Source organism: Apis cerana, linkage group LG10 (assembly GCF_029169275.1).
Source record: "Apis cerana isolate GH-2021 linkage group LG10, AcerK_1.0, whole genome shotgun sequence".
Classification (NCBI taxonomy): Eukaryota; Metazoa; Arthropoda; class Insecta; order Hymenoptera; family Apidae; genus Apis; species Apis cerana.
In genome coordinates, this window is record NC_083861.1 from 10,839,549 (window position 1) to 10,866,946 (window position 27,398).

General features: G+C 35.7%; 5 protein-coding genes and 1 long non-coding RNA gene across 14 annotated transcripts; 4 read left to right on the forward strand and 2 right to left on the reverse strand.

The window, feature by feature from the left end:
* Nucleotides 1-67: 67 nt before the first annotated feature.
* LOC107992642 (uncharacterized) lies at nucleotides 68-4,973 on the reverse strand. The gene is made up of 3 exons (XM_017048652.3): nucleotides 4,709-4,973; nucleotides 2,325-2,552; nucleotides 68-1,455 (listed from the first exon to the last, which is right to left on the reverse strand). Exons 1-3 carry the CDS (start codon nucleotides 4,767-4,769, stop codon nucleotides 1,223-1,225), a joined length of 522 nt encoding a protein of 173 aa, XP_016904141.1. The 5' UTR covers nucleotides 4,770-4,973; the 3' UTR covers nucleotides 68-1,222.
* Nucleotides 4,974-7,871: 2,898 nt separating this feature from the next.
* LOC108001445 (uncharacterized) lies at nucleotides 7,872-10,689 on the forward strand. 8 transcript variants are annotated; one of them, XR_009831437.1, is made up of 7 exons: nucleotides 7,873-8,108; nucleotides 8,321-8,520; nucleotides 8,688-8,815; nucleotides 8,899-9,195; nucleotides 9,624-9,752; nucleotides 9,828-9,954; nucleotides 10,023-10,689. It is a non-coding gene; the product is annotated as an uncharacterized LOC108001445 (long non-coding RNA). The 8 variants fall into 8 exon arrangements; XR_003698552.2 differs by having other exon boundaries at nucleotides 7,894-7,965; nucleotides 8,407-8,520; nucleotides 9,828-9,936; XR_001766695.3 differs by having other exon boundaries at nucleotides 7,872-8,520.
* LOC108001443 (uncharacterized) lies at nucleotides 10,453-12,311 on the reverse strand. Of its 2 annotated transcripts, XM_062080494.1 has the most exons (4): nucleotides 11,955-12,311; nucleotides 11,683-11,881; nucleotides 11,131-11,265; nucleotides 10,453-11,043 (listed from the first exon to the last, which is right to left on the reverse strand). In XM_062080494.1, exons 2-4 carry the CDS (start codon nucleotides 11,738-11,740, stop codon nucleotides 10,817-10,819), a joined length of 420 nt encoding a protein of 139 aa, XP_061936478.1. In that variant the 5' UTR covers nucleotides 11,741-11,881; nucleotides 11,955-12,311; the 3' UTR covers nucleotides 10,453-10,816. The 2 variants fall into 2 exon arrangements, with proteins under 2 accessions (XP_061936478.1, XP_016917932.1); XM_017062443.3 differs by having other exon boundaries at nucleotides 11,683-12,311.
* A 1,931-nt stretch (nucleotides 12,312-14,242) lies between these two features.
* Nucleotides 14,243-17,989, forward strand: LOC108001514 (uncharacterized). Its single transcript, XM_017062543.3, has 3 exons — nucleotides 14,243-14,665; nucleotides 16,467-16,634; nucleotides 16,844-17,989. The coding sequence occupies exons 1-3, from the start codon at nucleotides 14,611-14,613 to the stop codon at nucleotides 17,059-17,061; spliced, it is 441 nt and encodes a 146-aa protein (XP_016918032.1). The 5' UTR covers nucleotides 14,243-14,610; the 3' UTR covers nucleotides 17,062-17,989.
* Nucleotides 17,990-18,049: 60 nt separating this feature from the next.
* LOC133666785 (TATA-box-binding protein-like) lies at nucleotides 18,050-20,347 on the forward strand. Its single transcript, XM_062080496.1, has 2 exons — nucleotides 18,050-19,249; nucleotides 19,672-20,347. Exon 2 carries the CDS (start codon nucleotides 19,735-19,737, stop codon nucleotides 20,116-20,118), a length of 384 nt encoding a protein of 127 aa, XP_061936480.1. The 5' UTR covers nucleotides 18,050-19,249; nucleotides 19,672-19,734; the 3' UTR covers nucleotides 20,119-20,347.
* LOC108001437 (putative uncharacterized protein DDB_G0282129) lies at nucleotides 20,327-27,023 on the forward strand. The gene is made up of 5 exons (XM_028668515.2): nucleotides 20,327-22,402; nucleotides 22,478-24,172; nucleotides 24,691-25,535; nucleotides 25,623-25,766; nucleotides 26,080-27,023. The coding sequence occupies exons 1-5, from the start codon at nucleotides 21,436-21,438 to the stop codon at nucleotides 26,299-26,301; spliced, it is 3,873 nt and encodes a 1,290-aa protein (XP_028524316.1). The 5' UTR covers nucleotides 20,327-21,435; the 3' UTR covers nucleotides 26,302-27,023.
* Nucleotides 27,024-27,398: the final 375 nt, after the last annotated feature.

A 27,398-nucleotide genomic window follows, 5' to 3' on the forward strand; every position in this document is an offset into this window, starting at 1 on the left:
AGTAGGGAGAATAGTTACATAGCGTAAAATTTGGCGTCAGAGTCGTAAAAAATGCATAGATTAATCCTTTCGATCATATATATATATATATTTTAATTCCTCTGTTTCAGAATTAAACATGTTACATAAACATTACACTAAAAAGTACAAGTGTTTTCCGAAACCGAAGCTACATAAATATATCGCTCGCATCTTGATAAAAAAAAACATGGAATTAATTGTTGAAACTAGATTAATCATCGATATTTACAAAGAAGATAAGAAATTCATATACATATAGCGAAATGTCAAAATTTTCCTTCTGTAATCTAAAATTATTCGACGATTATTAATCTCGATTATTAATCGCGTATATACAGAGTATTAAAATTCGTATCTTTTCAGAAATTTTAACGATACACGCATATTTTATTGCTCGTAATAATTTTCGTGCGATGATATATATATATTCGATCTTTTCAAGCAACCACCGTGAGTGGCATTCCTCTGATATAAACACTGGCCAAAATTTCACATAAGCCCCTTAATTCGTATAATATATAGCTATATAATGTATTTACTTATTTATAAGGTCGTGCTCAAATATGCAATTAGAAATACAATATTCGAATTTTTATAAGAAACACGCGTTACAGGCGATGGAATCGTGGAATCGATTACCATAACGTTCTACATAGACATTGTTTTAATTTTCAAATTTGGTATATAAAATCTGTTAATTGATTCGTTATTTTTGAAACGTAGAAAATGGAAATTTCTTGTTCTCAGAATTGTATCAAAATTACACGTATCGAAATAACGATTTACGAAACGAATTTAATCGGAAAAAAATCTTGTTTTGAGTAATCAATAGCATGCTAGATTTTTTCGCTTGTTTTTCCAACAAATATTAGTCTAATCTGCTTTTCCTCGAAGATATAAATAAGAATTGTATAAAATAATATCTAATGCAAAATAAATAAATAAATAAATAATTTCACTCAGAGATCTAACAAATTTTTTGATCGATTTTCTTTCATATCGCAAATATATCTGTTATCACGATTCGAAACGCATTGTGAAACGCATTGTGAAACGCATTGTGGAATATCAATGAACAATGTGATGCTTATACATGCGTATATGTGTGTGTTTCAAATTTTAGAATATGCTAAATGGAATCGTAACTCGACAGGATAATCGACATCGATTCTTTCAACTTGGATAATTTATAAAGGTTAGGTTACGCGGTCTTGTAAAAAGAGGCGAAAGCCATTGCACCAATGATGGACAACAGTGGGAGCAGAATCCTTGGAGAGACAGAAATGGAACCGTTACAAGCGTCCTGTTCGCATAATTGGCAACTTTGCAGATCATGAATATTGTTGGTGACTTTGCCTTCGATCGCTTTGCACGGGTCGATAGTCTCCGTCTTCGCTGTCTGGCAAGTCCTCACCGTCACGTCTCGATTGTTGACTGATGAACACAGGTTAATTGATAAATTTGATCGTTTATGGATAAATGAACGCGATATAAAGCATAACAAAAAAAAAATAATAAAGACAAAAATACAAGATATCCCCAAAATGTTGAGACATCCACAAACTGAGATTCATACTTTTTTTTTCGAAAATTTTCACAGCTTTCTTAACGAGTCGTTAACAAAAAACACTAGGCACGAAACGCGTAATAGATACGTGACAGTAGTCTTAGCTACGAGTTGCCGATCGAGCACGAACAGATTCAAGCAATGTACTTTCGAAGAAAGTGTGTTGAATATTTATTTATTTATTCATTGTTTGCAAATTCGATATTTTTTATTTTTATAAAAAATATTTGTTATATTCAACGCACTTTCTTTAAAATATGTTGCTTGAATTTGTTCGTGTTCGGTCGACAGTACGTAGCCAATTGTCAGCTATAATTCGGCGTTTCAACTAGGCTACGCGTTTCATGATTGGCTAGTGTTTTAATAACTCGTTAACAGCTGAATGTTCCAATATTTTTAAGAAACTACTTTATAAAATATAGGATACAAGATATAGAAATATTTGAAAAAAGATTGATTTTATTCTACGATGAAAATATAAAAATATATCGAATGAAAATATGAAATATGAAATAATAAGTAAGAAAGAATAAATAATTTGTTTTTTTTTTTTTCTAAATTTGAAACTTCAGAAATATAATTTCTTTCTATAAAATATGAGATTATTTATAGATAATAAGAAAATATAAAAATAAAAATGTATCTGAAACAAAAATGTAAAATATAGTACGAAATAATAAATAAAATTCATTGATTCTTTTTTTAAATTTTATAAATTAAAATTCACGATTCGTACCCTTAAGAATCATTTTAGCGCATGCCATTGGGGCGGATGCTTGATAATACTGTGATTTGTCGACATCGAAAATGACGGATATCTTATTTAAATCATTGTGCTGTTGAATCCTTTGTTTAAACGAGTCCATGTTATTCAAAGTGCACTCTTTGATATCCTCTGTGCTCAGATCCGTGTCGCAGCTAGGATCCGTCAACGAGGTACACATGTAGCACTTTAATTTCTCGTCTGTAAAATCAAAACCGTTTTTTTTTTTAACACAAATAATATTTTTCATTTATCAAACAAACGAGATGTTGAATAAGAAAAACGAGTTTATATTTTATTTCTATGTCAAATAATCATCGTTACATTTTTTTTCACAGCTAATTAGCAATGATCCGCTAATTGTGTACAAATGGTCACTCTTGTCGTCATCCTGGTACTCTTCACGTTCCTCTTCTTCAACGTGCCACTAAAACGTTGTTGAGTTTGGCATTGTAATATTTTCGCACGTCTCTTTTGGCACTTGACACGATTTTTCTCAAAAAATAGTTGGAAAAAAAAAACTGCTGCTCAATTTATAATTCATTTAAAACGATACTTGAAATTTAGAAATGAATTTAGAAAAAATTTTTGTACAATCATTTTAACCTTATATTTTAAGCTCTTATTTTGCCTATAATATTTAATAATTGTAAAATTATTATTAACCCTTCATGGAAAAATTAATCTCTAATAATAAAATTCTTGATAAAATAATACTGTTCCTAATATATTTTTATTTATAATATTTACGCGTTAATATTTACGATCTTGTTTCGTATAGAAAATATCCTTTATAGAAAATCAAAAAATCGTTTGCAAACAATAGCATAAATTTTTTTATTAATAATAAATTTTTAAATTAAATAGAAACACGAAAATTAATCAGATTCGGATAATATCCTTTTGTACTTCTGGAATTACAAACGATTCGCAAAACGCAATAATTACGTATGGAATAAAACAAGAAAAAATCGTTAAAAATGTAATTCTTAAAAATAGAATAAAACATAAACGCGAGAATTAATCAGATTGTAAATAAGATTCCAAAATATTCCGCAAAGGGTTAAATATTGTTAAATAAAACGAAAATTACGAAAAATTATCAATAAAATTTCCAAATCCAAAATACATAATGTAAAATAAAAACAAAATTAATAATAACGATGAACCATCTTCTTCGTTTCTTTTCGTATCCTATTGCATATATTTTTTATATAAATGGAAAAAACAGGGAAAAAATGGAAATTACGCGTCGAATCTATTTAAAGAAAATACCACTTTTCCATTTTTCTTGATCTATCCCAATATTCGAAGATTGTTTGTTTCCAAGACAAAGTAAATAATTTACTTTCCTTGGCGCCTGAGTAGATAACCTTATGACGTCCAAGTAACATTTACTATGATTAATTTTAACCAAAATGGAGCGGATATATCGTGAGAATGTTTATAAAATCGAAAAATACGTAATTCTTAACGTCTCTCTCTCCCTTTCTTTCTTCCAAGCACACGCATGTCCGTGTGTAGTTATTATTTGGGTCGCAGAATATCGTGGCGCCAAGAATCGCGACGTTACTTACCCCTCCCCCTCCCGTCGTAAATTGCAACTCGTAGTTCGATAAACTACGATTAACCTACAACCCCTCCACAGTTTTCGAGTTATTTTTTGCATGAAAAATAATTCGTGGCTATTCACGTTTTATTCTTGTAAAAAAAAAGAAAAAAGAAAGAAAAAGAAATCGATAATCACGAATATTCTCTGTTTAAAAATGGAATAAAAGTTAAGGAATTGAAGTTAAAATTAATAATACGCGTTTAATACGCGTATACTATGATGTTCGCTTATATATTGCTTTGATTACAGCTATTGAATAAAATAATAATAAAAACGATGGAATATATTTTTTGAAATAACTTAAATCTTGTTAAATGTTATTACGATATAAAGTTTCGTTGATAATATAGAGCCGACGCTGTAGAGCCGAAATAAATTCAAACGAGCATTACAAGAAAAATATTGCAAAGAAGACTTGATCATCGTGAAACGAAATTAAATAATATAACGTAATTATATATATATGTATAAGACGATAAATATAATTTTTTTAATTTAAATCATACATATATTACGCCACAAAAATAAATACTTCCTTAATAATAATAACAACTCCTCAAATTAATCATTTTTTAATCCAATTAAATTCAAAACTAAATTCTACTAAATAATTACTAGAACATTACACATTAGATATAAATATAAATGTATCTCGCATGGAGAGAAATTGGATCGACACAGATTCCACGATAATTCGCAATAAATTAATTTCCAATTAATTAAACAAGGGAACAAGAATACATACCTGAACGAACCGCCAACACGAGGGCAAGGCTGACGATTAGCGACGCGATCCTTCGATTCATCCCGGAAGTGGTAGTAGCGATTCTTTTTTTGTTCTGTGGAACAAGTTTATCGTTTGAATGCAGGATCCAAACTGCGATTCGTGACGGAGGGTGAAGCACTGGGCACGAGGAAGAGTTGTCGTCGAGTCGACAGCCTGATCGCGAGTATGAGATTGCGGGCTTCGCCACTCACCACGCCACTCGCCACCTTTTCTCTCTCTCTCTCTCTCTCTCTCTCTCTCTCTCTCTTTCTCTCTCTTCGTTTTGCCACTCCTCTCCATAGAGATCGCATAATCGCGCAAGCCACTTAGCTTTCTTCTTTTTATCCTCCCTTTTTTTTTCTAAGTTTGTTTTTCTAGATCGTCTCGTAAAATTTTTATCGAATGAATTTTTTAAAAAATTCGAGGATTTTTAATGCTCGGTGTAGAAAGATCGATTGTGTGTATTTAATTAATTTATTATATTAATTTACAATATTCGACATAGATCGGTTGATTGGTAAATGAAAGAATTTTTTAATTTTCGAATTTTTTTAAAATAATCGTTTTGATAGATTTAACGACATTAATAATCGTTCGATGTATGTACATAAAAAAAATCAAGAAATTTTTTTTAAATAATAATTTAGATGCGTATAGATAGATCGAACATTACCGATTGAAAATTTCTTCAAAGAGTAATTTCTAAGTAATGTAACGAAGGATATATATAGATCGATTGAACATTCGTGAAGAATTTTCAATTTTCGAATATTTTTGAACGAAAACTTTGAGTTTTACAAACATTAACATCTTCGATATATGATAGATTGTGCACTAGATATAATTAAAAACGTTTTACTTCTCGAAGAAGATTAAGGTAATCCTTTAATTTTCTTAAATAATTAATTTTAATAAAATACATTTTTTATTTTAAATGCATACGATAAGAGAAGTTACTCGTTTGAAACCTAATCCATGCAACCGATTATATTTGAAAATCGGCGTGAATTTTTAAAGAAAAACACATATTCATAAAAAAAAAGAAAGAGCAAGATCTATATACACCTGTTGCAGTACTTGTGCATTACCTATCCGTCCTATAGAATGGATAAATTTCACGCATTAACGCATCTCATTTAATGTCTTTAATCGGCTCTTTCAAAGTATCTCTTAAACGTACCGATGCTCCTGTAATACCGATTGGATTAAAATGTTGTGCGCGAGACAATTCGCGTGGAAAATGCGATTCAGAAGATTCCGTTTGGCAAGAATTCCAACGATTTCTCGCGTTGAAAATAAGGGGCCACTGGAAGGGGAGGATCGAATAAATTTTCGAAGCAGCAGCTTCGAATGACGATGAAAAAAAAAATGGAAAGAGGAAGTGTGTGGAACACATCGAGAAACGTTAATTGTCTATTAGCCTGATTAAAAGTTAGCGACGATGCACCAGCCATATTTTTACGACATGAAAGACGCGTAAATAACAATCTTAGGTGGCGTTGCTGTTCGCATTTTTCTCGTTGTTCGAAGGTAATAAGATAACCGCAAATCGTGTAAACTGTTTTAAACTGAATGGTCGAATTATTTACAGAGAGACGCACCTCTCTCGTTGATTTCTTCATGGGACGATTGTCGAGACGGTTTCGTTACGAAGGAGTGGTTAGACAAATATTTTTTTCCCTGGAACATATCGAATTATTTACTTAAACGAAGGAAGACGCAACTCTTTTTTTTTTATGCGCGGTTCTGATCGAAAAATATCGAATGCACGAACGTATAAGGTGAAAAAATGTTTTTTTTTCTTCTCTGCGGTTTATTTAAAAAAAAAATTCGTGCCACCGATATTTATACATTCTTCTCGTAGAAAGTTCTATTTTGTCATCAAGGGATTATGATCCGCGAAGAAGTGGCGTGCGAAAAATTTTCTAAAATATGATTAACGTGTTTTAATTATTGCCTGTTTATTTTTTGTATTTGTCCCTTTAAACTGTCATTATATCACGTGTAAAACCTACGATGAAATGTATATTCGACGTGTAAAAATATAAATAATATAAATAAAATATTTATACTGTATAATGTACTTATGCGATGAAAAAATAAATAAAATATGTATATACAAATTTAAAAATATATACGGAATTTGTGTGTGAATATAGGAATATGTAGGAACGTGGTTTGTCCGTGAGTTAGACAAGGAAAAAGAATTAAACAATTTTTCGTATCTGTGGCGCCATCTCGCGTTTGGATCATGGAAGCTTCGACTTGTTATTAGGATAACAGAATGTGCATGGAGGTATTCGTGACGTCACAGAGAAAGAAAGCAGCACTGTGCGAAAAAGATAGAAAAGGCGCCATTATACCTCCACGATATTTGAAAAAATTACATTGAAAATTAATTAATAACTAATTTTTTACTAAAAATTTATACATTTTTAAACTTGCATCTTCAAGTTAGAATCTTAAACAAGTTTCACGTATCGATTTTAATCCGAAATTCTTCTCGATTAATGATTTATTAATGATTTTCATAGAGAGTGTCTCATAAACGAATTTTCATTTCGAGATCGAGTGAATGAATGATCAATTTATTCTCTCAAACAATGAAAAAATTACGAGTAAAGATTATTCGTGAAAGTAAAGGAAGAAATAAGCTTTCAAATGCATATATTTATATTTATAAATAAGTTCTATAATAATAATAAATTAACGAATAATGTGTTGCGTATTAATGGCATTAATCTCTATACCACGCATCAATTATAATATATATTAATAAATAATTAATTCAAAGGAATTTATTGTTAAAATTAATACGAGAAATTTGTTCGAAGTTCTGTCTTTAAGATTCGAGTTTAAAAGTGCATAAATTTTTATTAAAAAATTAATAATTAATGAATTTTCAATGTTACATTTTGGAAATGGTGGGAGGTATTAGGAACCACATAACCAAAAATAGTGGCACGTGTTCTTTATCCTTCTCGCACAGTGTTCTCTCTTTTTCTATGACGTCACGAATACCTCCATGCATATTCTGTTATGCTAGTAACAAGTTGAAGCTTCCGAAATCCAAACGCGAGATGGCGTTGATTAAAACTTTAATTTTATCGATCTATCTTTTTCGACTAACTTATCGACAAAATGTACTTCGTGAATATAAAAGAAAAAGAAGAAACGTATTCCTTGACAGTAGCAATTTTATAACTTTGAAAAATATTTGAAGAGTCATCGTAAAAGTATCTATACGAAATTTTATACGAAAATATATTATTTTTTATCGATACATAAAAATAACAACATTCGAATTTCGCAAAAACTTCAATTCAATTGCTCGAATTGCAAAATACTTGTAGTTTTATTTATAGGTTATGCATAATTTGTAAGCATAAATGTTTAGTACTATTTCACTCGTAGTACTTTTCAACAAATTTTCATCGAAATACTATTCTCCTTCAATTTATATTTCCTTACGACCTCTTTTCGTTCGACTAATATCCGTTTTCAAAATTTTCCATCAAGTTTCTCGTATTTTTAGTTATAAATAGGTAGATAGAAGTCGCAGCTCGAGTGAAATCTCTAAATTTTCATTAGACAGGATCATTAATCGTGGTCATTTTAATGGGTGTATATATGTGTGGCGAGATATACACGTAAACTTCGTTCTTTCGTAAAATCAGTTATAGAAAAGAAAACAGAATAAAGAAAGAGAAAGATAAGAAGAGGAGACGTCGCGGCGCCTATCCAGCATACGAACGACGCCGTCTAGCTCAATTTTGAATTTAACAATTACCGTAAGATCTGGCTCAGAATTTTTTCACTCAACTTTCTAAATATCTTCAAATAACCTAAAAAATTGTACAATTTATGCATTCTATATCGTACATACATCAAAATCAAAATATGTATAATTGAAAAGAAAAGAAATATTTTTAAACTAAGACAAAGCTAATTTTCGCAGATAAAAAAAGTTAAGTGCTAATCCACCAAGTTGAACTTGACATACTTTCGAAATATGGCATCCAATGCAATGGCATTAAGACCCAAAGCGAGTTAAGTGGCTACAGTTAATTAATTGGAAAACTTTAGGTTAAAAATAAATTCTATTATATATATATATTCATACAAAATTGTACTCATAATTCGTAATACGAGGAATCTTTGGTGCGCAGTAATGAAAGCATAGGTTGGTGAGAAGTGTTAGAGCGTCAGGACGTTCGGCGCCACATTGCCGCGACCCAAATAGTAATAATGCCGTCGGCGAAGCTTCTGTCGATGGAGACGCTGTTGCGAGTGATGGAGGACGAGGAAGAATGACCGTACACCACCTACATTTGCCTCAATCTTGGACTCTGCGTATACATTATTATTCGAGTAAATTTTTACGAGTTCTTTGGATCGGCCACGTTCCTTCTCGTTTAGAGATTATTTTCGCCTATCTTATGGTTATACAATGCGTGTATCGATGCGTACGTATACGTATAGTAGAATGGCTCATGAAATTTATTCAATAATATTATTTTACAAGGAAACTTCACTTAACTTGAAAATTCTGATTTTTAATATTCAATTAACGAAGAAACTAAGTTATTTTTTTCATGATTTCAACCAACAATTTTTTTTATAACGGATTAATAGAGCAATACATTCTAAACATTTTTTTTTATTAAATTTTTGTTTTATTCGAAATTAAAAAGTTATATTTAAAAGAAAAAAAAATTCATTGATCCTTAAAATAACGCTATCTTGATGAAAAAGAAATTGCTCTAATTTTCGAATTAAAAAATTATTTATTAATTTGAACAAAAAAATAATTTTGTGAGCCACTGTATGTAAAAAAAAAAATAAAAATTCTGACTCGCTTTCGTAACGAAAGATACATATTCCTGTTTTTCAGAAAAATTTCAAGGAAGACCATTAAGGGAAAGAGAAAGAAACTTTTCTCGTGTTGATAAATCAAGTTACGACACCCACGTAATACTGGTTGGGAAAAATTCGAGCAAGCAGATATAATAATAAGAACGATGTGGGTGGAAAGTCGATTGTTATTGTAATTTTGTTGTACGTTGTTGATGTGAATAACCGGCCAATTTGTTTATAGTACCGTTTCGTGTTCAGACAAAATCGATTTTCCACGAAACGAAACGAAACGAGACGAACGGGACTTTGCAACCAACGTGAAAAACGATTTTTCGAATTAACAAAAAATGGTAAATAGATAACTGTGTGTAAGTAATTATTTGAAAAATTATTTATATCGAGATCAAAATGTGTTAATCAATGCTTAATTTTATAGATTATCAAGTGATTAACTACGATGAAGCTCGTCAATCCTCATCGTTTATCTCATGATTAGAATGATTGCATGGAGATAATTGTATCAATTACGTGCAATTTTGGCAGAGTTTAGATCAGATCCAAAATAGCGATTAGTTGTTTAGCTATCGAGAAATCCGCTTTCACGGATAAACGCCGAATTAATTCACTGCTCTCTGTTTTCATACGATAGATATTATTCGCTCGTATCCTTTTATTGTAATATGAATTGGCCGATTGCCAAAAACGATTTTATTACTTTTATGTTCAGTGAAAAATTGATGGAATATTTCATTTAGGTATGAAAATAAAAATTTACTCGAATAAGTAATAGTTGCAGTTTTCACGAATAATTTATCATTTTTGATGAACAAGTACAGTTTTACAAAGGAAATTTCAAAAGAAACGAGTTGAAAATAATAAAATTTCTTTATTCAGATAAGTTGTAAGAAAATCACAATGGCGCTTTCCCTTTTTCTTTTTAATTTAAACAACATTCTTCTCTCGTGCTCTCGCTATATATATATATTTTTTTTTTACATACATTTTACATATTTTTTCATATTTGTATAATATACATTCTATTTCTATTACATTTTGTTACACAAAAAATCGTTCAGACTTATTAAATTTATATCGTAAATGTATCAACAACTGTGTTTTTTTTTTATACTCTATTCGTAAGTAAAATTATTGCGAGAATGTCTTGATAAAGGAATGTCGTCATGATAATCAATTAAATGTCTCCAGTCTATTTTCAAAGATGCATTTGTGTCAGGTAGGATTTCCAACAATAAAGATAATTATTTGACACAAAATGTACAAAAAAATAATAGTTTTCGATGAGAATCTCGTCGATCGATTACATCCTGTATTCTTACACTCGCATACATATTGATAACTATCACGTGGATAACGACCTCTGTAACATTCCTTGTCACTGTTCCACCATTTTGCGCATTCACGTATTATTATATACTCTCGAGAATTCATAAAATAATCTAAAAAAATTAATCAACGTAATTAATTCATTAATTCTAAATATATTGTGATAAATTTGAAAAGGAAAAAAAAATTTGTCAACTTACATATGTACACAGCTTTACGACAAAATGGTTGTGACGCAGGACATGGCTTCAAATATCTTATATCTACCGTATTGATAGTACAATCTTTATCCTTTTTACTATTACATTGATAACATTTAATAGCTTTCGATTCTCCTTGTATATATTAATAAACATCAAATATATATAAAAACAATACATCACGTTATATAGTATTATTAAGGTATAATTTGTTTTGAGTAAACAATTTTTATATATTTCTTCGTTGTTTTTTATTGATATTTATAAAACAGAATATAATAAAATTTATATATTGAAATATGAAAAAAATATGAAACTTGTCTCAATAATATAAATCGACACATGTACATTTTTGTATGCTAAATAATTATACTATATCTCTAATCTCAATAATTTGTAAATGATACATTTAATTTTCAAGTTCTTGTTTTCATTTATCGACATCCAGTATACGCTTCAATTTATTTATAGTTGATAAAATTATATATAGTTGATAAAGTTATATTCTGTTTTATCTCTAGTTAATAAGTACGATACCTTTTTTAAATTTACCTCTTTGAAATACAAATAAAAGTATTAATACTTGTAATGCATTTACATTCACTCGCATTTTTAATTTTTCTTGCTTTTCTATTCAGAGTTTGATATTAATTTTTATTGAATATATCTTAATATTATTTTCTCTTCAATTATCGATACATATATATAGAGAGAGAGAGAGAATATATATAGAAAGAGAGAAAAAAGAGAGCTAAGAAAAATAAAAAGTAAATATTATTATTAAATATAACAATAATAATGCTTGAGAGGTTATACGATCATACCTTGATGAATTCACCGATATGAAAAATTTGTTTCCTATATATTTCATTCATGTACTGAAATTCTCTAGACGATTTTTTTATCCATTAATCTATTTAGCAACAAATATTACACAAGGTGAAAAACAATCAGGACAGAATAGAAACAATTCAATTTAACAATTTTTTACTGATTTCGACGTAGAAATTTATTCGATATTTTTTGGACATAAACACTACGAAATCGATATATGAATAGTCATTTTTGTAACGTGACAAATAATTTGTTTCTAAATTTGTGTCATTTCGTTCTAAAACAGTGTTACCACTTCAGAAATTCACGATTCAAGAGTTTATATAGTGATAAAAGTAATTTTAGATTTTTTCATCATTGTATACAATAATAAACAATAAACAACAATTATTCATCGTAATTTATTCTATATTTTCAATACAGAAATAATTATTATTTTTAAAAAGGAATTAAATTATCCGCGTAAAAATTTCATTAAGATATCATGATTTTCCTTGCACTTATATCTATACAGTGTGCTCCACGTAATACAATTTATATGCTCATCGGTTTATCTGAAAAGTGTACATATTACAATACAATATTATTTTATGATATTCTTTTAATAATATAATATTCTTTTTTGAAATACAACTATACTTGGATATAATAAATTTATCGATTCACTTTCTATAAAAATATTCCTAGCTTTATTTCGATATTATATTTATTCGATTACTTTGCATATCTTACAATAATTCTCTTCAAATTATTATTATGAATTCCAAAAATTTGGAAAAACGATATAATTAAAGAGGAAAAGCAGTTCGTTGTATCTTTAACGTGAAAATCCCAGGATGCTTATCGCTCGGAACATAATCATTGCAAAAGTGTCAGGGACTCACCGTGTTAAATAAGTTAAGTGATATAATTCAATTGTAATTTTTAACAAATCCGTGTCGTGTCCATATATATGTTTTTTTTTTTAATTATTAAATTCTTTTCCATTTCTCTTTAATCAAACAAAGCAAAAAAAATTCATTAACAAATATATATATATATATATAGTATTTCGTCTTGTCGATCCTGTTATCAAGCTGAAAGAAAAAAATTAGGTCACAAGAGTGATGATTCAGAAGCTGGTACAACAACGTAGAACGATATCCTTCACGTTCCTTTCCGTATTGTTCGCGTGCAACTCATTGCTCGCTACGCTTCCATGACATTTCATGACGTTCAGTGTGTCACAGGAAAAGGGATATTATCCACTTAGCGTGTTCCAAACCACCACTTTACGGACCATTTGAACATAAAGCTCTACGTATATCGCCCACGGCCTTCCCTATTTAACGTTCAGCCCTGTTTTATCCATCGAAACAATCCTAAATTTTCACGATCAAACTTACGTTCGAATCGTCGAGTCCAAGGTTCTTGGTTGTTTCTCAGGAGCAGCAGAGATCGTGGATACGTATGCGCAATTGAAAACGGTAGCAGGAAGCATTAGGCAATCAATTCTAAAACGATCAATCCCAGACCTGCAAAATTGTGGGTCGAGCACATCGTACATTGTGCATTGGCGTAATTTTCGAGAGAATTTTCGCTCTCGAGAAAATTCGATTTTTAAAATAAACTTTTCAATGCGCGTAACTTAATATTATTCTGTTTGTTTACAATATAAGTGGCTTATGTTTATAAACATGGATAATATTCTAATCGTCTTACTAGCTTTTTTCTTATCTATTAGTTTATTAATATCAGATCCGAATGTACGTATATTTAATACATTAATATTTATTATATTTAGTATGAAAATAAATTTACCACGACAGATACTTAATTAATTAATATATTTCGCTAATATTAACTCATTGATCAATAATTTTACTGGGGAGAGGATCGTTTTACTTTAATAAACCAGATTTTACGTTTCCATATGAATACTCTATCGATAATAATGTTAAATAAGAATTCTTACGATTGATCATGAGAAGAAGCTTCATAAAAGAGATGAAAATAAAACTTCGAGAAACCGATAGCCAAAAACAGATAATTCGTGACATAATTTCGAGATATAACCTCAAAAAACTCATTTATGGATTTGCGTAACTCGACTATACTATATAATCATAATATAACCATATATCCATATAACCATAATATTCCATAAAACTTGAATGAAAAGCTTGAACGAAAAATGAAAATCAACGAAATATCGATCCATCTCCAATTTTAATCGATATATTGAAGTGAAGGAAAAGGCGCAAAAGAACCAAGAAGAGTCTTTTCCTCGATCCAGTTTGTTGTTGGTCCTTCGATTCGATCATCCTCTCCTCTCGCCTCGATCCATCCCGCCCGTATCCGGTGGTGCAGGCATCGTGGCCGCCTTCCAGTCGCGGGCTTGCGCTGCAATCGCGGCGAGGAAACGGCCAGTGCTTCACCAGCTGTCGAGGCCGAATGGTTGGCCTCGTCAACCCCTTCGTCTGACCGCGTTTTTTCCTCTCTCGCTCTCACTCTCTCTCTCTCCTTTCTCTCTTTCTCTCTCTCTCTCTCTGCTCGTTCTCCTCTCCTCCACCCTCTCGATCCGTCGGCCTCGTGGTCTGCCGAGGAATTATAAGGTGGAAGGAAGTGGGTTCGACAACAAGGATTTAACAACAGCAGGGAGGAAAGATGAGACGCATCGGCATCCTCGTCGTTTGCCTATTGGTCGTGCTCGGTTTTTACGGTAAGCGTCGACTCTTGGGGTGGTTCAACGATCCAAGAGGGAGGAGGGCGAGACCGTTTCTATATCGATCCTCGTGTACGCTGGCTTTAGTGCTGGTTCTTTTTTAATCTTTCGGAAATTGGTGGTTCGGTAAATTAATAGTGAATCGTGTTTTGGTGGTGGAATGTAGCAGGGGTGTTGAATTTATACCATCATATTTCGGTGGCAATATTTTACAATAAAATAAATTGGAATTGATTGATGGTTAAAAATATGGTAAAAATATATGTGAAAATATGATTTAACAAATTTGTTGTGAATTCGGTAATCGATCGGCAATAATTTATGGTGGAATTCGAGGGATTCCGTTCTGTGCGAAAAAATTTTTCCCTCGTCCCAGCAAAAAAAAGATATTCCACGTAACTCGAAATTACGATTGTGAAACGTACGAATATAAATTTTTCTCGTGAATTCGTGTTTTCTTTTGACAATCGATGGAGCGTAATTTCCATAATTTTCAACATACCATAAATAAATATATAAATGAACAAATAAAATGTCATTGCAATTGTGACGTGTCTGTCAATGAAGCGGATAAAAAAATTACCGAGACGCGTCGTCGTTTCGCGTCTATTGACTTAATTATTAAATTATGCTTATTATTACGAGAGATACGAATAAGTAGATTGATTCAAGTTTCTTGGGTAAATTTATTATTTCACTCCTTTTCTTCCAATTAACGGTAATATTAGCCAATGAAGTGATAATAACACACCCTGTTCGAAAAGTGGATCGGCTTGCTTCCTCATTGTGTTTAAACGCGGTGTTTAGTGTTTTGACCGATTTAACCATAACGACGGGATACGTGTATATATACACTCGAAAGGGGGGGAAAAAATTGAAATATCGAGCAACTAACGCACGGTTAAATGATGAGAATGAGAAATGTATTTGATCGATGAACACGTTTCAATTCAAATAGACAGATTGGTGGAGATCAATGACGACTTTATGCTATGCGCAAACCAAATTTTTCGTACGAGTTGAAAAATCTGTTTCTCGTTTATTATTATGGATTAAAGGGATATTATTAATTATTATTAAGTATTTTTTTTCTTTTTTTAAATTTTTGTCGATATACATGTATCGATCGAAAAATTATTTTAAATTATCGTTATCGTCGTAAATAATACTATTTGTATTCTGAAACTGTGAATGATGTGCAGAAATAAGATTAAAAACGCGAAGACAACCGCGTAAACTTTTTGTGAGTATGCATTTCTAGGGCACGTAGCTGCATTGATTTTTATATCACTTACGGTCAGAGGTACAATGAACCTTTTTCTTCTTATTGTTATTATTATTATTCTGCTGGAATACCGTGCGAGTCATTTTAAAAACGTTCATTTTCTTTTCTTTTCGATCTTTTAAAAAGTAAATTCGCTTCAATATTTAATATTTAATATTTCGTCCAAATATCTTTTTTGATTTTTCGTTAAAAGCGAATGTATAATTCGATATTTATTCGATGTTTAACAATAATTAATTTTGTCTAAACGTAATGACCTATATAACACGGAATATTGGTACGTTAAACGCATCGCCACGGAGATAAATCTCGTCGCGTTATTTTCTCTCCACCGTGACCTCTCTTATCGTTACCCGTTTTCCAACAACATTCCCGTAATCTCTCTAGTTTTCGTAGTATGTACCCATACGTTACATAACGCATATTAAATTAATACAATCAAATCCCCTATCCCGCGATAATGATAAATTTCCTCGACGAAAATATGAATTTAATTCCTCTCTCTGATTCCAGGTATAAACGCGATGCAATGTTATCTCTGCAACAGTCACAACGACAGCCGATGCGCCGATGAGAATCCACCGGACGCGTTGAAAAAAGATTGTTCCGATCTGAAGAACGGCGCAAAATACACCATGTGCCGAAAGATCACGCAAGTCATCGAGTTCAGCGTTAATGGACGTGAGTAATAGTCGAAAGAAAAAAGAAAGAGAAAAGGAAAAAATAAGTTCCAACCAAGCATCTTTAATTTCTTAACCTATTTTACCAACCGTGTAACGTACGCGTCGATAACCGTGTAACGGCTGCGCTAACTCGAGATATTATCGTTTATTATTGCACTAAGTAATAATCGCGCATTGAACCGTCCAACAGTGTGTTTTCTTTAACAGTTCCACCCGACACGAGAGTGATAAGGGGCTGCGGATGGGACGAGTCGAATTACAAGGGGAAATGTTACCAGAGGAGCGGTTTCGGTGGTCGCCAAGAGGTCTGCTCGTGTTTGACAGACTTTTGCAACACGGGTACACCGAGCGTTCTACCGCCAACGTCGCTGATCGCCTCGTGCGTCGCCGCCAGTGTCCTTCTAGCGTACATGCGTAATAATTAATTTCCTCGAAAGTAAAGAAAAAAGAAAAGAAAAGATAAAAAAGAAAAAGAAAATAGAGAAAGTATCGACGTACTCTTTCGACTCGGTCGACGACGAAGATCAACATTCCGCGATTTCGAGATCGTTAGTATTCGAATATCGTATATATAAATAAGGAGGAGCCTGTGTAAGCAAAGGGAAACGGAACTGACGATCTCGAAAACGAACGAGAAATTTGAATTTTATGAAAAAAAAAAAAATTCTAGAGACACTGTACAATGGCTTCCTTTCCTGTCCATCGGGTTCGAGAAATTAAAAAAAAAAAATATCGTAGGTTTAGATGAGATTATGCGTATACAATGCTGTTTCTGATCGCCTGTTTCGAGCAAAAGGGGAAAGATCGCTTTTTAACGGAAACGAAAAATGAAATAAAAAGATGCGAAATTTTTCAATCAGAATTTTAGATCCTTATCAATTTTTAACCGGGATAAAACGATTGTACAGGGGATTCGGGGAGGGTAGGATAATTTTTTGGTACTTTTTAGACGATTAGACGTCGAAACAGCTTGGCGAATATTTCCTCGATCGTGTGTAATTCTTTTTGGGGGAAAAAAAATAAAAAAAAAAAAAATGAGAAAAAATTTCTTCAATTTAGGTGCTAAAGGTGCGACGACCGTCGTCGCATTGTGTTCACTCGACAATTTTCTCTCTCTCTACGTAGAGCTTAAGAATGACATTGACACAACATATGTAATAATTATGCAACTTGTTGAAAGTCTATACTATAGGTTACACAGACAGATCTTCGCGAGAAAACATCGATTGTAGGACATATGTATTGTTTTTGTGCGAAGCAGAAAAAAAAGAAAAATATATATATATATATATATGTATATAAATATATAAATATATAAATATATATATATATATATCAAGGTGCGAAAAATCACCAGGTCTCTTATTTTCTCTTTCACCCTTTGTCGAACGAATGATACAGTAAAATATAATTTTACGAAATTTACGAAATTTTACGAAAAAAAATGGGTCGATCTATCGATCCATCCTTCCTCAAATTATTTAAAAAAAAAAAAAAATAATTTTCCTATTACACGAGTGTATTCAATTATAATATCAATTATAATATAACTATAGAAGGATTCTGTTCTGTAAAGTTGTTTCAATATCTCGTTGCTCGTAAAAATGCGAAAATACGATAATCGATAATCGGGTGGTTCGTAAATACATTAAAAAATTCTTCGACGATGGACGAACTTTCGATCTTTTATTCGATTCGTAGAAATAAATATCATTGTTGCGAGGAAAAATTTTTCTTTTTCTTTCTCCCGATAAATGAAATAAAAAGGACGGGCTTGCGTCCCGATATTTAAATAATACGATCGTTTTCTCGCGCGATAAAGCAGGGAATTGATGGAGCGACGCGAATCGAACGATTAACGCACGATTTAATCGGTAATGTATTTTCCATGATTAATTTATCGGTAATTATATTTGTGCACGAGATTCACAGATTTTCGGATATTATCCGGGAAATTTATATTATATAATTAAAATTTTGGACAAAAATTTTAACGAGCCGTACGTCAAATTTTTTCGCTCGTTTCATTGTTCCGTGTAGAGAATTTTGTTTCAGCCAGTAATCTGCCATTTTTTCCTCGCAGTGTTCGTTGACTTTCGTTTCGTAGATTACCCATTTATCCTTCAAATATGTATATATAAGTTTGGTCATTTCTCGTTTTTTTTACAAAGAATTTCGATTTGTTCCTGTGAAGGGAGAAACGTTTATTAGACGAGAAAAAAGAGGAAAGGGGAAAAAAAAAGAAAGAAAAAAAATATAACGATAACATGTACATTTGTTAACTCAGAGAGAGGCAAAAAAAGGAGCAATTTTTTTTTTTTTGGAAAGACGTGGGGATCAACACATCGAATTTCTTTTTTATTCAACCGCAAGTTCCGCAATTCGTTTAAAAGAGTTTAAATCCTTTCTTTTCTATGTTCTCCCTTGTATGTAAAACATTATTTAAGCTCAATATGATTTTATCCTATTACTGTGTCGTCCCCGTCAAGGCTAATTCTCTTAATCCGTGACTTGCTCCGCCATCATAATTGTACTCTTACTTTACCCGAAACCGGTTTGAATGGAAATAGTTTATTTAAGAAGAGTGGAAAAAAGGGTATATTCGAATAACAGGTAAATAACCAAAATATAAAACCTTCGCGTAAAGATCGGGGAGAGGGGGGGGGGGCGAAGGAAAAAAAACGTGCTTTAGGTTAGACGTGTTAATATTACAACAGCTGGTTACATAGCGGCTAGGTTCATTTCATTTGGGCGAAACATATCCACGGACTCGTCCCTGTTATAACTGTTATACGGATTTATCAACCGAGATATATATATATACACATATATATATATTTTTCTTCTTCATTTCAAAACGATCGAAACGATGACACTTTCCCGTTTTCTCGACGCCATTCCCCTTTCTAGTCAAAATTAAAAAAAAAAATCGTAGATGCGTAACGTGACATTATTACATGTATATACACGTAATATATAAAAATATATATATATATACATACACACACATCGAATAAATTATTTCCTTGAAACAGAGAGGTTGACAAGGGAAAGAAAGACAACGAGAGGATCGTTTTCAAATCGGGGTTAGGTGGATCATGCACCCTACGGCCGCACGAGCTAATCGATCGTCCATACAATCCTCGATTCCATCCACGTCAACTCCATCGTCCCTCGTACATCCCCAGCAGCAGCAGCAGCAGCAGCAGCAGCAACAGCAACAACAGCAGCAGCAACAGCAGCAACAGCAGCAGCAACAGCAACAACAGCAGCAGCAGCAACAAATTCTTTATGGACCTATCGCTAATCCGGCGTTAACCCTTCAACCATGCGGAAGTGGTTTGCACCCCTCTTGCATTTATCCAGGAGCGCAACGTAACGCCGGTCTCGCTAATCCTGCCCCTTTGCACATACAAGGTGTAAATACGTTTTTTTTCCTCCCCCTTTTCAAACATTTCCATATACATATACAGAGAGAATGATTCAGAGAGAATTCGTCCTCATTTCTATCCTTTCTTCCTTTTTTGTTATCTTATTTCTTCCGTTATTTATATATAAAAAAAAAAAAGGAGAGAGAGAGAGAAGAAAGGAGAAACGATACGATAAAAATGATTCGGAAGGAGAATCGTTTTTTTTCTTTTTTTTTTTTTTTTTTTACTTTCGAGCATTTTAAATTAAATAATATTTAAATATATTCGAACGATGGTTTCAGTTTTCTAAGATTTTCTCGTACAAACCCACCCCATGTGAATATAGGGAAAAGCAGCAGATGGCCACCTAAGAATAAACTCGTACGAAACCAGCAATATTGCCAACAACAGCAGCAGCAACAGCAGCAGCAGCAACAGCAACAACAACAGCAACCGCATCACATACAACAACAATTATCCTACAACCCGAAACCATTGGTCCTGTACGATCAAACGTCGAGCAACGTTGCCCCACCACCGGCCCCGACCGCCTCCTTTTTAATCGCTTCCTCCACGTACACGCACGGCTCGTTCTCCGGCGACCAATACAACAATTCCGGAGTCACGTTGATACCCCAACCCTACTTTAAACCGCCCGACGTGCAAACCTTCTGCTTGATACAAGACCGGCAAAATATCCAGCAACAGCAGCAGCAACAACAGCAGCAACAGCAGCAGCAGCAACCTCAACCCCAGCAGCAGGAGCAGCAAACCACCCACGCCTCGTACTACAACGTATCAGCGACGAACACGTGCAATCTGCAAGGGATCAATGCGACCAATTCCCCGTTCCAATTCCCGAATCTGAGCCCGTACGCGGCCAACTTCACGAACAGCCAGGTGAATCCAACCGTCCAAACGGCAGGCGGTGTTCACACGGGGCAAATCTTTCCAAGCCCTCCCTCCACCGGCCTCGTGTTCGGCGGGCTCCAAGCGAGGGGGGGGGAGAAGCCCGTGGCCGGATCCGGGGCGACGCTCGAGATCTCCTCCTCGCTGAAGGGGAGCAAGAGCAAGTTACCGACCGCCGGTAACAACTCGCAGATAGTCGCCAGCGCGACCAGCGTCGAGAATTACAACGAATGGCCGTCCCAAGCACAGATCACCCCCTCCTCCTCAACGGACGTTCTGTTCAACATAAAGGCGGCTGCGACAGGGACGACCACGAGCACCGACGATGAGGGGAATCGGGAGACAACGACCGGGGGGAGCAACGTCGTTCTGGAGAAAACGAGCGTGTCCACGAGCGTGTCGGCCAAGGCCCAACAACAGGAGGAGCATTACTCGGACGAGTCGTCGGCGAGTTTCGATTTCACGATCGAGGCCGAGAAAATGGTGTCCGCTCTCTGCAACATATCCTCGAACGATATAAACAAGGAGGAGGGGAAGACGGATAAGTCGAATTCGACGCCTTTGTTCAGCGGGGCGGGGGACACAGCGTCGAACAAGAACGCTTGGTTCACGGAGTTTTGCGCCGATTACGGGACAGGGACGTCGATAGCCGTCCAAACGGACGGCCCTTGCGTGGACAGGGCCCAGTATCAAGAGTTGTTGAGAAAAGTGGTGTACTGGGGCTGCACGGAGGCGGAGTTAGTATTGAACAACAGCTCGAAGACGAATCCGAGATGCGGCTGGTTGAGAAACTTGTCCACCGCCACGAAAACGGCCGTCACCAAGTCGTCCACGTGTTTCCCGATATTTGCCGGCGATCGGGTATTCGTCGCCGATCTGATCAACGCTTTGCTGCGCATAAGCAACGGTTGGCTGATACTCGACAATTACTTGAACAAGCAACATTACCCGAGCCTCAACGAGAAATTCGATTGCGAGTTGGTCAGGTGTTTCCGCCTTTGGGAGGAGAGCACCCACGAGCTGTTGAATCAGATCGTCCAAACGTTCCTCAAGCTCGAGGAGGGCAACGTCGAGCCAACGACGACTAATTTCACCACCAACAACGAGCAAACGAAATCAGAATCATTCGGAACCTCTTTTCCAGGTGACGTTTCAGTTTACACGAATCGCGACTTGTTCGATCCATCCTCGTCCACGTCTATCATCGCTACCGCCCCGTCGAAACAGAAGGTGGCGGCGGATAATAAAAAGGACGGTGGCCAAGAGGTGGCGTGTTGCGGCGGCAACTCGGTCGGCCAATTGTCCGCCTGCGGCAGCCTGCGCAACTTCACGCTGTACGGCCAGGCTGAACAGAAACAGCAGCAACAGCAGCAGCAACAGCAGCAGCAACAACAACAGCAACAACAGTCCTCCTCCTCCTCCTCCCAGAAAGAGTCGAAATTGCGAAGTAAGTGGACAATTACCGAGCTACGGAATCTAACGGCAACCGCGAAATCCGTGCATCCCGATATCTTCTGTTCAGGGCACGCGAAATCCGGGGGACAGGCGAACAGTAGATACCGTTCGAGGGGCAGCTCGTCGTCCGGGAAGAACGAGACGCCTACTCAATCGTTGAACGCCGAATTCTTTCACCTGAGAAGCAAGATACTGACCGAGAGCAATCAAGACTCGTCCAGGCAGCAGTGGTTGTACCACAACAAGGAGAAGAAGCAAGATTTCCCCGAGGCCAAGGTCTCCTCCTCCTCCCCCTCCCACGTGGCGGACAGCGTGGACGGTATATTCAGACTGCAACGCCAACTGGACGTGGAGAATTGCGAGGCCGGTTACGGGCAGAAATGTTTGTCGAGGGTGGAATCCTCCTTCCTCAATCCATCGATCAGCCTCGAGTCCATGTACTTCCCGGCAACGAGCGAGCACGACGCGTTCTATCCAAGTTACGCGGTTTGCCCCCCGCCCTACGCATCCCTCGACTACAAAAGCTCGAAGACGAGCTTCGACTCGTCCCAGGGTCACAACAACAGGAACAAGGCGAACGTGGATCTCGTGTACGTGGGCAAGTCGTCCACCAGCCAATTGGAATTGGCCGCGGTCCCCAAGGACAAGATGACGTTGCTCAGCCAGATCGAGCCGAGCATACCCGAAAAATCGTCCGAGGAGATGACCGCAAATTTGTCCGCCTGGTTCGCGAGCATGAGGAACCCGGACAATCCCAGGCAGATACCGTTCATGAACCTGACCGACGTGAACGCCGCGGACACGATGGTCGCGGGGAGGGGATCGGCACCTCGCCAAGACATGTCGAAGAACACTATGGATCTGACCAATTGCATCAGGCAATTGCAGATAGACGCGAACCGCCAATTTCAAACGTTGCAGAACATACAGAGCGTGCAAACGGCTCCCTGGAACGCGTACAATTTGATCAACAATCGCGTCCAGGTGCAACAGGTCCCGGAGGAGTACGACAGCTCGGAGGACGTGAGGGTGTACATGAAGCCGGGCAGTTACAACGTGCCCAAGAAGAGGCATCAGAGGAGGTCGAACAGACGTTTGGAGAATTCGACGAATTCGAGGAACGTGGCGAACGGGTCGAGTCACAACGCGAGGAGCCATTACGCGGGCAAGGAGAAGTTCTGCGTCCCCGCGTCGTCCACTCCCGTCTCGAGGCCGGCGAGCATCCCCGCTTCGACGGCCGGCGTGAACAACAACGGCTCGGCCACGATGAAACTGCCGTTCCCCGCCACCCCCATCGTACCCCCCCCAACATTCTCCCTCGAGAATTCGCCGAGGATCTTGAAACGATCCGACGTTTCCAATTACACCGTGTCCGAGGACGTGACATGGAAGGCCGCCTGCGCCTCGGCCGAGATCCTGTTGGAGGCTTTGAACGTGAAGGAGGACGCGGATTTCAAAAAGCCGGAAATGGAGAGATCGGTGGACGTGGTGGTCGGTGGTGAAAAGTACGGGTGCGACGATGGTGCGATGGTTGTTGTTAAGAAGGACGATGACATGATGATGGAGGAGGGGATGGCGGTGGGGCAGACGGGTGTGGTGCAAGGCGAGGAGAAGTTGGAGGAGAGCATCTCGAAAAATTTGAAGGAGAACAACGACGGTGTGTCGAGTTACGAGGCGTCCGAGGATGACTCAGGCTCCACGAATCATTTCTCACCCAACACAAGTATCAACGAAGTTTCACAGTTATCTGGTAATAAAAATGGTAATAATTATTATCGGTCGAAGCGCCATTTAAAAGAAAAAAAAGAAAAGAAAGAAAAAAGAAAAAACGTTGCCTTTCTTGTTAGACGTTTCCTTTCCCCTCCCCTCCCCTTTCCTTTCTTTCTTCCTTCCTTCCTTTCTTCCTTTCATACTTTCTTTCTTTGTTTCTTTTTTTTTTTCTCCATCCCGGTTTCGTTTTACGTTTTACGTCGAAGTGAAAACAGTCGAATCTTGTATTTGTTTGTTTTTTAATACGAAAGATGAAATTTAAAATCTCGCTTTTAATACTAGAAGGACGGAAATTTGAGAGAAATTTTCAATTTTCACGTTATCACGAATATGACGTATAATAACGTAAGATAATTAAACAACAACAACAAAAAATAGTAATTTGTTTTGAGAAAGTGAGACGAGTGCTATTTAAAAAAAAAAAAAAAAAAAAACGTGTCACGTTAAGGCAATACTTCCGTTCTTCCAGCATTAAATATCGCAATATTTTATGCAGCTACCCGTTAACAGGTTCTAGTAAAATGAATGTAAAAACGGACTCGTGGTTAATCAAAACTTTGAACAACGCTAACATGGCAAATAAGCAGAAACGGCGGAAAAACAACGCTGTCCAGCAACATAGCTCCGAATCGTCGAACAGTTCGGTGACAGAGAACGAGCAAACGAATCCTATCGTCTCGTTGGTGTCCAACAGTACGATAACGACGGTGGCGACAACGACGACGACCGTGAAAAATCTCCAACAGACGATATGCTCGAGGAAAAGTTCGTGCGTCTCGTTGAACAACGACCAGACAACGTCCGAAGAGACGGAACGTGTCGTGGGGAAAGCCACTTATTCCGAAACTGTGCGCCGCTGCGCCTCCTTGAGCGCATCCTTCTCGGAGAAGAAAGAATTTTCCAAGAAAAGCAAATTAAACATTGCCAATGTGTCAACGATTTGCAGCACTGTGATACCGATACCCGGCCGTAAATGTCAGAGAAAAGATTTCGAGAAATCTTACTATCTGTTGCACAGCAGATCCCGCAAGTGTTCCGGGAAAAAGGCAACGAAAAATTGCGAGATCGATGGTGATTCTCAATCGATGGAAGGAACGTTGAAATCGACCGTCGCGGTAAAGCACGGGAAAAAGAGGGAAAACGCTGGATGCATCGAATTCTTGGACGGGAAATATGGTGGGAAGACTAGCGACAGAGGTTGGTCCGTATGGTACAGTTCGAAGAGGAAACAGAGTCTTAGCCCGCTTGCGCTTAGCAAATTGGAAATGATACATCAAACGGTTTGGCAAATGGATGAAGCAGAGGTTTTCAAGTGTCCATCTTCGGGGGGCAATAATCAATCTTCTACATACACGGTCAGTTTCTTTCTATAAGGTTGGTATGTTTATATATGTGTACGTGTAAGTGTGGTGAATTAATATTTTGCCGATATTTCCTTTTAGATCGAGGACTATTGTAAAGTCATTAAAAGTCCAATGTTCCTAGAAACGGTTGAATACAAATTAAAGAATCGAGTTTACCATAAAGTGGAACACGTCGTTAGAGACTTTCGTCGTATTGTTTATAATTCAAAATTATATCATAAGGTTTGTATCTTGAATTGTTTAATTCCTGAAATTTTGTTCAAAGAATCGATCGAATCGATTGAAATGAAGAAAGGGATTTGAAACTCGCGGTTGAACTTCGGGTGGATTCGGCGATAATCGGACGCGATCGGCTAAAGACCTTAATAACCATTACTATTACTGTCTTCTTGTTCTCGAACCGATTGCGCCCGATTATTACCGAATCGATACGAAATGGTGAATAAAAATTTTGACAGTTTCTATCTGATTTTTAAAAGTTTCAACTTCTATTAAAGAAATTTACTTTAAATTTTTATCAATCGTTTCATCGCAGGATGATCATGATCGAGTAAAAGTAATCGAAACACTATCGAAGAAACTCGAAGAACTTTTCGAGGAACATTTCGCGAGTTGGGACTTCGATAATATTAGCGGTAGTCCAAGGGAAAGTTCACCAGTGCTGCATCGATTTAAAACGGCTGGACAAAAACCGGTAACTGGACGTTACGGCAATACGAAGAAATGTCAGTCTTCTTCGATTACCGAAAATATATAATATCTGCCATTAGTAATATGCTTTTCTGCGACATCGAACTACACTTGAGGAATTATCGTGCCTATGATTCATGGTGACATTTCATTACGCATTTGCAATTCATATTATTATTAGATTAACAGATAAACTAATCGCATCGAGTTTATGTAAAATTGTTAGATTCGAAATTAAGTATATCTGTAAGGATCGATCATAATAATACGCTCTAGTCACGCATCAGTTCGTATTGTTGTCACAACGTAAGCGTTCTACGGTTTTTCTTTCGCATCGCAGTTTGCTACGTTCAAACAATTTTCGTTTATTTTCAAAGAAGCGAAAGTTTAAACGCTTAGTTTTCTGGTACATACACCCGTATAAGATAATGCATCTTAAATGTGAAACAAAACGATAGTTACATTTACCTTTTTTATACCACTGAATTATATAACAAAAAATAGTTAATGACATTGCAATGATCATAGTCTAAAACTTGACAACACTTAATTAAAAGAGAATAATTCGACGCTATTTTGCCCTAGCAAGATTAAAACACGATTAAACAAAAGTAGTGGGAAAAACGATCAAAATATTATAAGAATAAAATAATTTTTCATTTGTAATATTATCGTTATGCGTGAAATATATTACATGAGAATAAAAAGAAGACAAATATTATAATAGCAAATTGTACTGTCAAGCAAATAAAAAGATTGACCAAATAAAAGATTTAGAAAAATTAAAAATCCCGCGTTATCATCATGGAAGAAAACGCATGCGCAGTAAGAACACTTATAATCCGATAAAGTTAATGCGCACATACCGTAGAAACGTCAGTTGTACAGTTCAGATAGTGTGCGCACATGAATTATAATAATGTCAAACACCGAAGGAATAGAAAGATGGCGGTCGAGCGGTAATTTTGTGATGCATGGGATGTAGTCTACAAATGGTGTCTTACGTTTCCAAGGGATTTATCAAAATCATAATATTATCGTGCAATGTGACTACATACTGACCACGACCGTCCTGTGAAGCAGACCGTGTTAAGAACGGAAGAACAACGAATAAGAGGGATAGAAAAGATAGAAAGAGTAAGAGAAGAGGAGAGTACAGAAAGA